The sequence below is a fragment of the Brienomyrus brachyistius genome, unplaced genomic scaffold (assembly GCF_023856365.1).
Source record: "Brienomyrus brachyistius isolate T26 unplaced genomic scaffold, BBRACH_0.4 scaffold51, whole genome shotgun sequence".
In the NCBI taxonomy this organism is placed as follows: Eukaryota; Metazoa; Chordata; class Actinopteri; order Osteoglossiformes; family Mormyridae; genus Brienomyrus; species Brienomyrus brachyistius.
The window spans coordinates 2162118-2173625 of record NW_026042326.1 but is presented as its reverse complement, the minus strand read 5'-3'; the positions used below and the strand labels follow the sequence as shown (position 1 = coordinate 2173625).

General features: G+C 37.1%; 1 protein-coding gene and 1 long non-coding RNA gene across 6 annotated transcripts; one reads left to right on the top strand and one right to left on the bottom strand.

Moving 5' to 3' along the window:
• Positions 1–5061: 5061 nt before the first annotated feature.
• On the top strand, positions 5062–10553 carry LOC125723808 (uncharacterized). Of its 5 annotated transcripts, XM_049000605.1 has the most exons (6): positions 5062–5558; positions 7208–7402; positions 7476–7628; positions 7722–7814; positions 9520–9821; positions 10110–10553. In XM_049000605.1, exons 2-6 carry the CDS (start codon positions 7211–7213, stop codon positions 10111–10113), a joined length of 744 nt encoding a protein of 247 aa, XP_048856562.1. In that variant the 5' UTR covers positions 5062–5558; positions 7208–7210; the 3' UTR covers positions 10114–10553. The 5 variants fall into 5 exon arrangements, 2 of the variants coding, with proteins under 2 accessions (XP_048856562.1, XP_048856561.1); XR_007386974.1 differs by having other exon boundaries at positions 7496–7628; positions 9520–10553; XM_049000604.1 differs by having other exon boundaries at positions 9520–10553.
• Positions 7906–9592, bottom strand: LOC125723817 (uncharacterized). The gene is made up of 2 exons (XR_007386977.1): positions 9459–9592; positions 7906–9084 (listed from the first exon to the last, which is right to left on the bottom strand). It is a non-coding gene; the product is annotated as an uncharacterized LOC125723817 (long non-coding RNA).
• Positions 10554–11508: the final 955 nt, after the last annotated feature.

The following is an 11508-nucleotide window of genomic DNA, read 5'->3' as shown; positions in this document are numbered from 1 at the left end:
AAGAAGTATAAAATGTGTTATAAAGCACATAGCCAACATTAATTAATAAAGAATTTAAGCATAATACCCCAGACGTACCACGGCCTATAGCCGGTAGAAAGAGAGCTATCCTACGGCCTACAAGATAAAAGCATATGGCACCAAATTGGAATCAGTAGTCTTTAAAAGAATAAAATACATTATATGAATTTATCAATGCGACATTTTAAATACGTTTTAAGGCATAATAATTTTAAGGGGTCACCGGACGCGTCGAGCTTTTCTAGCTAGAGAGGAAAGAGAGTCGGGCAGTTTTGAATGGTAAAAGCAGTAGTTGTGTATTGTTAACGGTTTATTTTTTAACAAAATGTACTATTTTATAACGGTAAAAACACAACAATCCTGTTTTTAGGGGAGATTTATGCGCATTGCATGTCTAGACATGTCGATCAGCTAATGGCCGCGGCAGTGAGCGATAAGCCTATGAGAAGGAAGCGTCAATTGACAAATTGACAAATTGTTGCAGAGTGCGTGTAACATCTCGTTTAACCGCTGGTCCTGAGTGTGACAAGCAGACAGACAGCATTCACGCACCGGCAGAAAGCACATTACGTCTATTTGTTAATCTGTTTTATTCGTAAATAGTATAAAATAATATATGTCTAATTGAAATAAAAGTCGATGTCTAACACCACAGCTCTGGGACTCTAGCATAGCCCCGGGCGCCCCGCTGAGGGCCTGTGGGGCTGGATGAAGTATCTAACTTCAATGGCTTAATCAGTAGGGTAAAGTGCCGTAACTTAAACGGGGGTATGACAAATTATTATAAAGTTTAAGCCAATAAGATTTAATTAATAAAATAATTTAGTTGTATTTTGTTAGTTTTATTTTCAATAAAACACACCCAGCGCATTATTAATTTAATAGATGCAGGAACTAGTGAGCGGTATTTAGCTACGTACTTCAAAAACATTTTAAAAACTTTGTTAGACTAATACCTTAGTTATTTTAATAATTTAAGGGATAAAAACATTTGTCGTGTTTGTCAATGTGTTATTGTAAGTAAATGCGTTATTTTCCAACGCCAAAAGCCCTGTCATGTTTTAAGTGAGAAATGATATGGACCAGCAACTCTCTCTGGGGGGAGCAACCCCGGTTAGGTACTATTAAGCAGCATTTAGTGACATGCATCAAAACACATTTGTAAAAACTTTGAAAGAATAAAGTCTTAGTTATTTTAATAAATACGTTTTTCAGTAAATGTTTATTCACGCGCATGCACACAAACACACACACACCCCGGAGGTCGGGGGGCTATAGAGTTTAACTTTAGGTTGCTGATCGCAATGTGTGACCAAACCCCAAAGCACCCTAACTTAGTCGTTTACTAACTTATCGTGAAAAACAGACAGAAATAGACTTGTAAATTCTAAAGAAAAGACATTAACTGTATTTGTTAATGTTTAAAGGTATACAAACTACAGTTGTATCGGACACGCACACAAAAACACTAAAAGAGTTTTGCTCAGTCAAAAAAACACCAAACATATATTGTTCACGCTTTTTATTAAAATGTATAAGGATTGGTTTGTTATAGGGAAATTTTAAATTAATATGAGTGGGATATAAGTCATTTAGGCAACAAGATTTGAGGAAGAACCTAAATAGTGGCTGGAAATTACCAACAAGGCAGGCAGAAGTGTGCTTTCCTTATCTCACAAGTCATGGAAGGGTGGGGTGGGGGGACACATAAGTGGGGGGTAGGAACTGTGGAATCAGGCAAGAGTGTAAGAATTTAGGATATAGTCTTGTTATTTTAAAGAAGGTGTACATGATTATTTAATTACTTTTAATAGGAACCAGTAAGATGCATTTAGCACCATGTTGCAAATACACATTAAAAACTTTAAAGAATAAGGTCATAGTTATTTTAATAAAGACATCCTACAAGGTACCCCACGGCCCTAACTTATATAATCTACAAGCTTGATCCGAGATGCTTGCTGAAGTACAATGCTAAGTTGACATCGGTAACGGAGCTGCAGCCTGTTTGATAGTTAATGAAACATAGTTCAAATTCAACAGTGTCAGCAGTCATCCACGATGCAGGGAGACTACAGATTGACTATAACGACCCCGTTTATCAGCTGGCATTATTTACATTTTTTTTGACAGAATAAAGCCTTAGTTATTTTAATAAATATGTTTTTCAGTAAATGTATACTCATGCGCATGCACACAAACACACACACACACCGGAGGTCGGGGGGCTTTAGAGTTTAACTTTAGGTTGCTGATCGCAATGTGTGACCAAACCCCAAAGCACCCTAACTTAGTCGTTTACTAACTTATCGCGAAAAACAGACAGAAATAGACTTGTAAATTCTAAAGAAAAGACATTAACTGTTTTTGTTAATGTTTAAAGGTATACAAACTACAGTTGTATCGGACACGCACACAAAAACACTAAAAGAGTTTGCTCAGTCAAAAAAAAAAAAAACACCAAACATATATTGTTCACGTTTTTTTATTAAAATGTATGAGGATTGTTTTGTTATAGCGAAATTTTAAATTAATATGAGTGTGATATAAGTCATTTAGGCAACAAGATTTGAGGAAGAACCTAAATAGCGGCTAGAAATGACCGACCAGGCAGGCAGAAGTGTGCTTTCCTTATCTCACAAGTCATGGAAGGCTGGGATGGGGGACACATAAGTGGGGGTAGGAACTGTGGAATCAGGCAAGGGTGTAAGAATTTAGGATATAGTCTTGTTATTTTAAAGAAGGTGTACATGATTATTTTAATTGCATTTAATAGGAACCAGTAAGCTGCATTTAGCACCATGCTGCAAATACACATTAAAAACTTTAAAGAATAAGGTCTTAGTTATTTTAATAAAGACACCCTACAAGGTGCCCACGACCCTAGCTTATATAATCTACAAGCTTGATCTGAGATGCATGCTGGAGTACAATGCTAAGTTGACAACGGTAACGGTGCTGCAGCCTGTTTGATAGTTAATGAAACACAGTTCAAATTCAACAGTGTCAGTAGTCATCCACTATGCAGGGAGACTACAGATTGACTATAACGACCCGTTTATCTGTTGTCATTATTTAATTTATTTATTTATTTTTATTTTTTTGACAGAATAAAGCCTTAGTTATTTTAATAAATATGTTTTTTTCAGTAAATGTGTATTCATGCTCATGTGCACAAACACACACACACCGATGGTCAGGGGCTTTAGAGTTTAACTTTAGGTCTGTGAAAGTATAGGACCGCGATGTGTATACAGGCCCCAAAACATATTAACTTAGTCGTTCATGAGTCTTATTGTGAAAAACCACGCAAAATAGACATGCAAATTTTAAAGAAAAGACATTAACTGCTTTTGCTAATGTTTAAATGTATAAAAACTTTAGATGTATTTGTTAAACAGTCAAACAAAAATGTGTTATTTTAAAGTAGTATAAAATATAACCTTAACTTTGGACGCAAGATGAACAACCTACAAACACAGACAGACAGACACACACAAACACACAGCAAAGCCCCAAGCATGCGCACAAGCACACAACCAAAGGTGGGCTTTTAGAGTTTGCTCAATCAAAAAAACATCAGACCCATATAGTTTACGTTTTTTATTAAAATGTGTAAGGATCGCTCTGTTAGAGCGCAATTTTAAATTAGTATGATTGTGATATAAGTCATTTAGGCAACAAGATTTGAGGAAGAACCTAAGTAGCGGCTAGAAATGATCGACCAGGCAGACAGAAGTCTGCTTTTCTTATCTCGCAAGTCATGGAAGTGTAGGGGGGTGTAGGAACTGTGGAATCAGGCATAATTATTTTAATAAAGACATCCTACAAGGTATACCACGGCCCAAGCTTATAGCGTCTACTATCATAGAACTATGTTTTGGCTCTGCTCTCTCGATTATCTGAGTTCTGGACAGACATATTCAAAGCCATTGAGCGGGACATCAACATAGTTCTGCCTCCTCTAATCCTCTAACAAACCCGATCGACATTCCACCATCCGATACCATACCTCTCTTACTGGCCAGGCACTTCATTCTTTTAAAATATACACCTTGAAATGTTACAAATTTCATTGCAGGGGTCATCCCATCGAGTACTTAAACAGCATCAGTCTCCTATAGTGTAAGAACCTGGTCTTTGATAAACCTCAGGACAGGGCCTCCAAGTCTTATGAAAGGTCTTTAAGGGCCATCCAATTCTGGTGGCCGTTTGGGCAATGAGGAAACAACTTTTGCACAAAGTGTCTGCTTTGAAATAAATGAAAGAGATGTTTCTTTGGCATGTTATGCTTGCCTGCGAGGATTGTGACTGTTGCGAACACCCCATCCTCATATAAACTAATAGTGTTGAGCCAATTTTTCTGGCCATTTAAGAAAAGCAGCTAAAGTTTTTATACATTTCAACATTAACAAAAGCTGTTAATGTCTTTTCTTTAAAATTTACAAGTCTATATTGTCGGTTTTTCACAATAAGACTCATGAACGACTAAGTTAATATGTTTTGGGGTCTGAATACACATAACGATCCTATACTTTCACTGACCTAAAGTTAAACTCTAAAGCCCCTGACCACCGATGTGTGTGTGTGTGTGTTTGTGCAGATGAGTATGAACAACCATGTACTGGAAAAACGTATTTATTAAAATAACTAAGGCTTTATTCTGTCAAAATTCTTAAAAAATAAGGACCCAACGGTTAAATGGGGTACTATAGTCACTCTCTAGTCTCCCTGCATGCAGGCTGCATCTCAGTTACCATTGTCAACTTAACATGGTACTCCATCTAGCCTCTCAAATCATGATAGTAGACGCTATAAGCTTGGGCCGTGGTATACCTTGTAGGATGTCTTTATTAAAATAATTATGCCTGATTCCACAGTTCCTACACCCCCCTACACTTCCATGACTTGCGAGATAAGAAAAGCAGACTTCTGTCTGCCTGGTCGATCATTTCTAGCTGCTACTTAGGTTCTTCCTCAAATCTTGTTGCCTAAATGACTTATATCACAATCATACTAATTTAAAATTGCGCTCTACACTGTAATCCCAAAAGTTATTTGCATTCAAATGGTTTAGCTATAATCACTGATGGTAATTAATTTTCTCTGTAAAACTAAAATCATATTACTGTGTCAGACAGAACTCATTGGTTGAAGCTTTTTGCACTTAACCTATATTGTTTTGCATGTGATGCACTAAAATGAATACATTTAACATGGTTCTTTCTATTTTAAGTTTATTCTAATAAATAGTTTAAGTTCAATTTTTATAAGAGAATAAGTTTTAAACTCAACAATCAAATAATAAAAGTAAATTTGATGTTTACTGATTATGTTTAGTTGAAAGTACTTTCACTATTTTTAAGTTTTTGTTGCCCCTCCCATATTTTTCCCGCTGGAACCGAAGAGACTTCTGGACTTGTTTGTCAGAAGAAATGAAGACAAGTCGTTTTTGGTGGTTTTGCCAGGGCTTGGACATGTTTGTTTCAGTCTTCAGTCGATAGGGAGTACTTTTCCTCAAACCTTCACGCAAACTGGTGAGTTAAATCTTTGTATTTCAACGTTAAGCAAAAATAGTTGCATGTTACATTACGCAAATGTGCACGCTAATTCAATCTACAGTGAACCCTCGTTTACCGCGTTACGTCCCAAAAACAACCCGCAATAAGTGAAATCCGCAAAGTAGTGAAAAGTATTTATTATGTAAGGAATAATTGACGACGGGCCGTTGATTATTAGAAAAATAATGCACACCCGAGGTGGTGATTCGCGTCGTGGCCGTTACACCTCGGGTGTGCATTATTTTTCTAATAATCAACGGCCCGGAGTCAATTATTCCGCTTATACTACGGTTGCCACACATCAAGACATCGATCAGATGATATATTTCAAGGGATTCGTCCGGTTTTTCTACTTAAATCGCTATTGTGAGTAGGATTATTTCTTCCGCATCTCATCCAACGACTCTTTTGCGAGTTCCAAAACGTCATTTTAAAGCTGGCGATGGAGGCTTGAGCCGTTGATAGCAGACTAATGCAGTTAATAATGAAGTTATTAGAAAGAGAGCGAGAGAGACAGAGACACGCAGAGAGAGAGAGAGAGAGCTGTGTGTGTGTCCCTCAACAGTGTTATGAAGCACCGTCTCTGTCCGTTGTCTGCTTTAAGATGCAGCGCTGTTAATAACGTTAACGTTACCTCGCTAGTGAGAAATGTCATGTGTAGCCTTTAAGTTGCTACACTAGGCTAACGTTAACTGATAAAATCGTCAGGGCAGCGCTGACAACACGTTTTTGTGTGAGTGTGTAACCGTAGTGTGCGTGTACAAGGACGTGTGATTGCAGTAATGAGACAGAAAAGCTTGTGCATGTATATTTATTTCGTTGCATTTTTCTATTTATTGCAATAATAAATGAAACACAAAAATCCTGAGGTATAGGCTATCAATATTATTTGTTGTACCTGCAATAATAATGAAAAAAATCATGCAGCAGGCCTACCAGCTGTATTATGTTTAATTTTCGATTCATGCTACAACTTAATTTATCTAGACCTACATGTATTCGACAATGCTCCTGTTAATCTGAGAGATATGTCCGAAGTTCCAGAGAAGCCAACAATTCGTATCATCCCAATCATAACGCTTACACCAATGCCAGTATTGGACAGCTTTAGTGAGACAAGCAGCCAGGCAGATACAGAGATCTTGTCTGTCTCATCATCATCGGTGGAGGTGCGCAAAGAGTGGCCTGACCCGTTTATCATTCCAAAGTTTTCCGTTAGTGTAGAATACCAACTTCGCCAAGGAAATCTTACATACCTCCGTGATGCAACCTACCTCAAAATCTCAAAAGACCTGAAGCATTGCATCCTTGACAAGCTGGCCGAGGCTATTTATAGTTATAAAGCCTACCCAGAAGACGAGGACATTGATGATGTAGCAAAGGCCTTAGTAGCGGAACATCCATGCCTCAAAGAACGAGGCTCATCATCTGGCTATCAAGGTTGGAAGAACAGCCTTAAATTTAAAATGGGCAACTACAGAAATGATATGCGCAAGCTGGGACACCCAGATGTAACTGTAAATGCTGGCAAACGTGGAAAATGCAATTCTGATGGTGAACCTCCACACAAAAACATAAAGAAACCACGAAAAGGAGAAGTAAACTACCTCCCAGACTTCCCACAGGGAATGGATAGCGCTAGTCTTCAAACTTCCCGAGAAGCCATGGTTGATGAAATGAAGAAAAAATCTCCGGATGTTTCCATCATAAAACATGCCATGAACACCACTTTTGCCTTAAGAAGAGCAGAAGTAGTGAAGGATAAGCCTGACATCAGGCAGATGGTTCAGCGGTGGCCAGCGCTTTTTACTGAAAGCCAGGTTTGTGATTTTATTTTATGTTTTTCATCTAGTTTTAGTATTTTTGAAAATAATAACTGGGCTTGTTTTAAAGGTCAACTTGGAATTCACCAGAATTACTGGAAAAAGCCTCATAGGAGAATTCTTTTCTGCTCTGGATGGTCTGTATCCTGGCTTAGAAGAGGTCTTCACGAGAAAGACAGGACGTGTGGGCCAAGAACTGGCAGACCTTCGGAAGCAAAAGCAGGTGAGTTGGCATCATATTTTATTCTTTTATTTGTACAGCATGTCTCATCTCATGAGTTAGAGTGGTAAATGTGTCTGTTTTAACATGTTGCAGAGCATGGAGCCCACTGTCAACAGATGTTACGCCTTGAGGGGACTTCCAATTATTCTTGGGGACAATGCCTCCAAGTTCTTAACGAGTCAAAAAGTAAGTATATAGGAATATTGTAATTTTACCTTTTCTTTTGATATACTGGTTTATTAATTTACCATATTCCAAAAACATACACACATGGGTCTAGATTTATTTATTTTATTATTTTTATTGTTGATTTACACAGGTATGTCTCTTGAGACTCTGAGTCGCATTTGCAAGAGAGACCTTTTAACAGTTTTTACAAATCCTGTAAAACATACAATGTAGTCAGAGTCCTTCACATGGTTTTTAAAATGTTGATGGGTAATAAAGCTGTCCACAGACTATAGATATTATTGTTCCCAAAATGAAATAATTTTTCATGTACACAGCGCATAAATAATAAAGAAACAGACAAAACAACAACAATCATACTGTAGACAGAGTACATTGGGATCTGCTGTTAAGAAAAATGAGCCTTCCTTCATTTTAGTACCATGTACAGTACCTCTATACTGAGTGTAGAGGGTTGAGCAGGGAAACCACCTCATATAGTAGTGATTTGGACATGGAGGGATAGAAATTGCAACTTAAATTACTTTAAGATCAGCTTTGAAGTGTTTGCTTTGCTTTTGGCCCAAATAGGTCACACAATATTTTAATCCAGAATGTTTGGACACAGTTTATATTTCATGCAAAATTTAGTTGTTGTTTTTTTGTCTGAAATTAAATGTAAATTAAATGTATGCATAATTTCTAGAAATGTTGAAACATTAGATTAAGCAGAGGAATAGAGCTAAATTTGGATATTCCACAAATTGGGCAAAATCATTGTCCAAAACAAAGTAAAAAATAGTGCTGAAAATGTCATCAAAACATGCAGTTAAATGTGAGAAAATATTACACAGGATGGTCCATTTGGTAAATGTAAAATTGTAAAGGTACCCACAGATAACAAAACATTTTGTTTCTGCACTCTGATAAAAGCCACCTTGGCTGAAATGCATTGGGTAATTTTTTTAATTGAAGGCCATGATAAAATAAAGGCTTGTAACTTTTTCATAACAGACAGAGTGCCTTGGTTTTTGTTTATTTGTCTGTGGGTACCTTTACAAGTGGACCAGAGTAGAAGAGTGAACCAATGGACGGTGTTAGATGAAGCTCATCATCTTTATTTCAAATGTAAAATGCAGAGGACAAACTTCATTATACAGTTGTATAATGACAATAAGCCTTACAGATTCCCCAGATTTTCCGTTTTTTTTTTTTTTTTTTTTTTTTTTTTTACAATTAACTTGTACTTAAATAATAAACAGCATTTATAGAAATACAATACTTTGACCTTTTATACAGGGGCGGCATGGTGGTGCAGTGGTTAGCACTGTCGCCTCACACCTCTGGGACCCGGGTTCGAGTCTCCGCCTGGGTCACATGTGTGCGGAGTTTGCATGTTCTCCCCGTGTCGTCGTGGGGTTTCCTCCGGGTACTCCGGTTTCCCCCCACAGTCCAAAAACATGCTGAGGCTAATTGGAGTTGCTGAATTGCCCATAGGTGTGCATGTGTGAGTGAATGGTGTGTGAGTGTGCCCTGCGATGGGCTGGCCCCCCATCCTGGGTTGTTCCCTGCCTCGTGCCCATTGATTCCGGGATAGGCTCCGGACCCCCCGCGACCCAATTGGATAAGCGGTTTGGGAAATGGATGGATGGATGGATGGACCTTTTATACTTGTGTTACTCTCCACCAACAGGTTAACTCACTGTTTTTCCCCCCTCTGTAGAATGCTGCTGATGGTGACCTTGAAATCCCAATAGGAATCATCTTCAATGGTGAAAACGGAAGTCCAGAGCAAGAACTGAACCCCTCCCAACTGGGGATCCTTCTAGAGGGCAATGTGGTTATGGATTCCATCTGCAGTCTTCCTTTGGCAATGTGTCTCCTGTTCGGACTGACTTATGCACTCCACTTGGAGTACCCAAAGTGCATGAAGAATACCTTCCTGTTTATCCAGCAGATTATGCTGAATCTGGGACGAAACGATCCTCCTCCAAAACTCCAAAGGCTAAAAAATGAGCTTTCAATGTGAGATACTGAGATATGTTCTTACCTTAGCTTTGAAGAGTTGATGCATACCAGTAACCCTAGTGCACTCTGAAGCATAGACTGAGTTACTGGGGGGATGAAGAAGTGCTCCTACAGTGTTATTACACCTTGTAATATAGTACCCCTTCTTATCGGCTTAGAAAATCCACACATTAAATTTAGTTAAACTAAACTTGGAAGAGTGTCACTTTGAGGCTTTGCTCCATTTGCATGACTGAGGGCACGCACAAAGACAAAACTGGTACACATCAACTCGTCAAAGCTAAGGTAAGAACATATCTTATGTAAAATCAGTGACCTATTCCTTTAATTTCATTGTCTCGCTGGGGCCATTCCTTATTCCATAGTTTTTATTTTTCCAAGTTAAAATATTTGTGGAAATAAGTTTTACTGTTACAACTTGTTACCCAGAGTGTCACACCAAAGTTCTTTACTTGTGATACACAGTTTTATCTGTTTAAAAGGATTGTTTTAAAGAAAATGTTTTATATGAAGTTCAATTGTGCACTTGTTTCACTTACTGTGAAAAAAAAACTACCTCAGAGACCACAAATAAGTTCTTGTCAAAAAGTGTCTTGGAATAACTGAAATATTGAAATAATGTTTCTGAAAGAAATGTTTTCTTAGAAGCGCCATGTGTAAAAATTGTAATACTGTTCAAAGGAAAACAAAAGTCTTGTTTTGTTATAAATAAAGTAAAAAAAAAAAACACTTTAGTGTTCTTTGGTTTTGAGTGTGTTTGCCTTGACATATTAAGTTTTAGTAATAATAATACATTTAATTAAAAGACGCTTTTAATTAAACAATATGCAAAAAAATGAGTTTTGTAATATTAGCACCACTTAAACAATTGAGTTTTTTCTATTAGTATTAAGTTAACTGTACTTAAACAAATTATTTTTTAAATATTGAATACTTAAACAGTTTAGGTAGTGATGACTCAATATAGTACATTGTGACAATTTTACTTTTAAGTTTACTCTACTAAATCAGTTGATTTTTGGTTTTGGGTTGATTACTCAAATCATTTGAAGGGAATCGGTTTCCTCAAACGATTTAAGTGGATTGAACTTATCCGGGTTTACAGTGTAACAGAGCGATCCTTACACATTTTAATAAAAAACGTAAACTATATGGGTCTGATGTTTTTTTGATTGAGCAAACTCTAAAAGCCCACCTTTGGTTGTGTGCTTGTGCGCATGCTTGGGGCTTTGCTGTGTGTTTGTGTGTGTCTGTCTGTCTGTGTTTGTAGGTTGTTCATCTTGCGTCCAAAGTTAAGGTTATATTTTATACTACTTTAAAATAACACATTTTTGTTTGACTGTTTAACAAATACATCTAAAGTTTTTATACATTTAAACATTAGCAAAAGCAGTTAATGTCTTTTCTTTAAAATTTGCATGTCTATTTTGCGTGGTTTTTCACAATAAGACTCATGAACGACTAAGTTAATATGTTTTGGGGCCTGTATACACATCGCGGTCCTATACTTTCACAGACCTAAAGTTAAACTCTAAAGCCCCTGACCATCGGTGTGTGTGTGTTTGTGCACATGAGCATGAATACACATTTACTGAAAAAAACATATTTATTAAAATAACTAAGGCTTTATTCTGTCAAAAAAATAAAAATAAATAAATAAATTAAATAATGACAACAGATAAAC

Excerpts from the sequence above, each read along its gene's own strand:
- LOC125723808 (XM_049000605.1), top strand. The coding sequence starts at position 7,211 with ATGGATAGCGCTAGTCTTCAAACTTCCCGAGAAGCCATGGTTGATGAA. Across the intron at positions 7,403-7,475 it reads CGCTTTTTACTGAAAGCCAG|GTCAACTTGGAATTCACCAG; the intron begins GTTTGTGATTTT and ends CTTGTTTTAAAG. Across the intron at positions 7,629-7,721 it reads ACCTTCGGAAGCAAAAGCAG|AGCATGGAGCCCACTGTCAA; the intron begins GTGAGTTGGCAT and ends AACATGTTGCAG.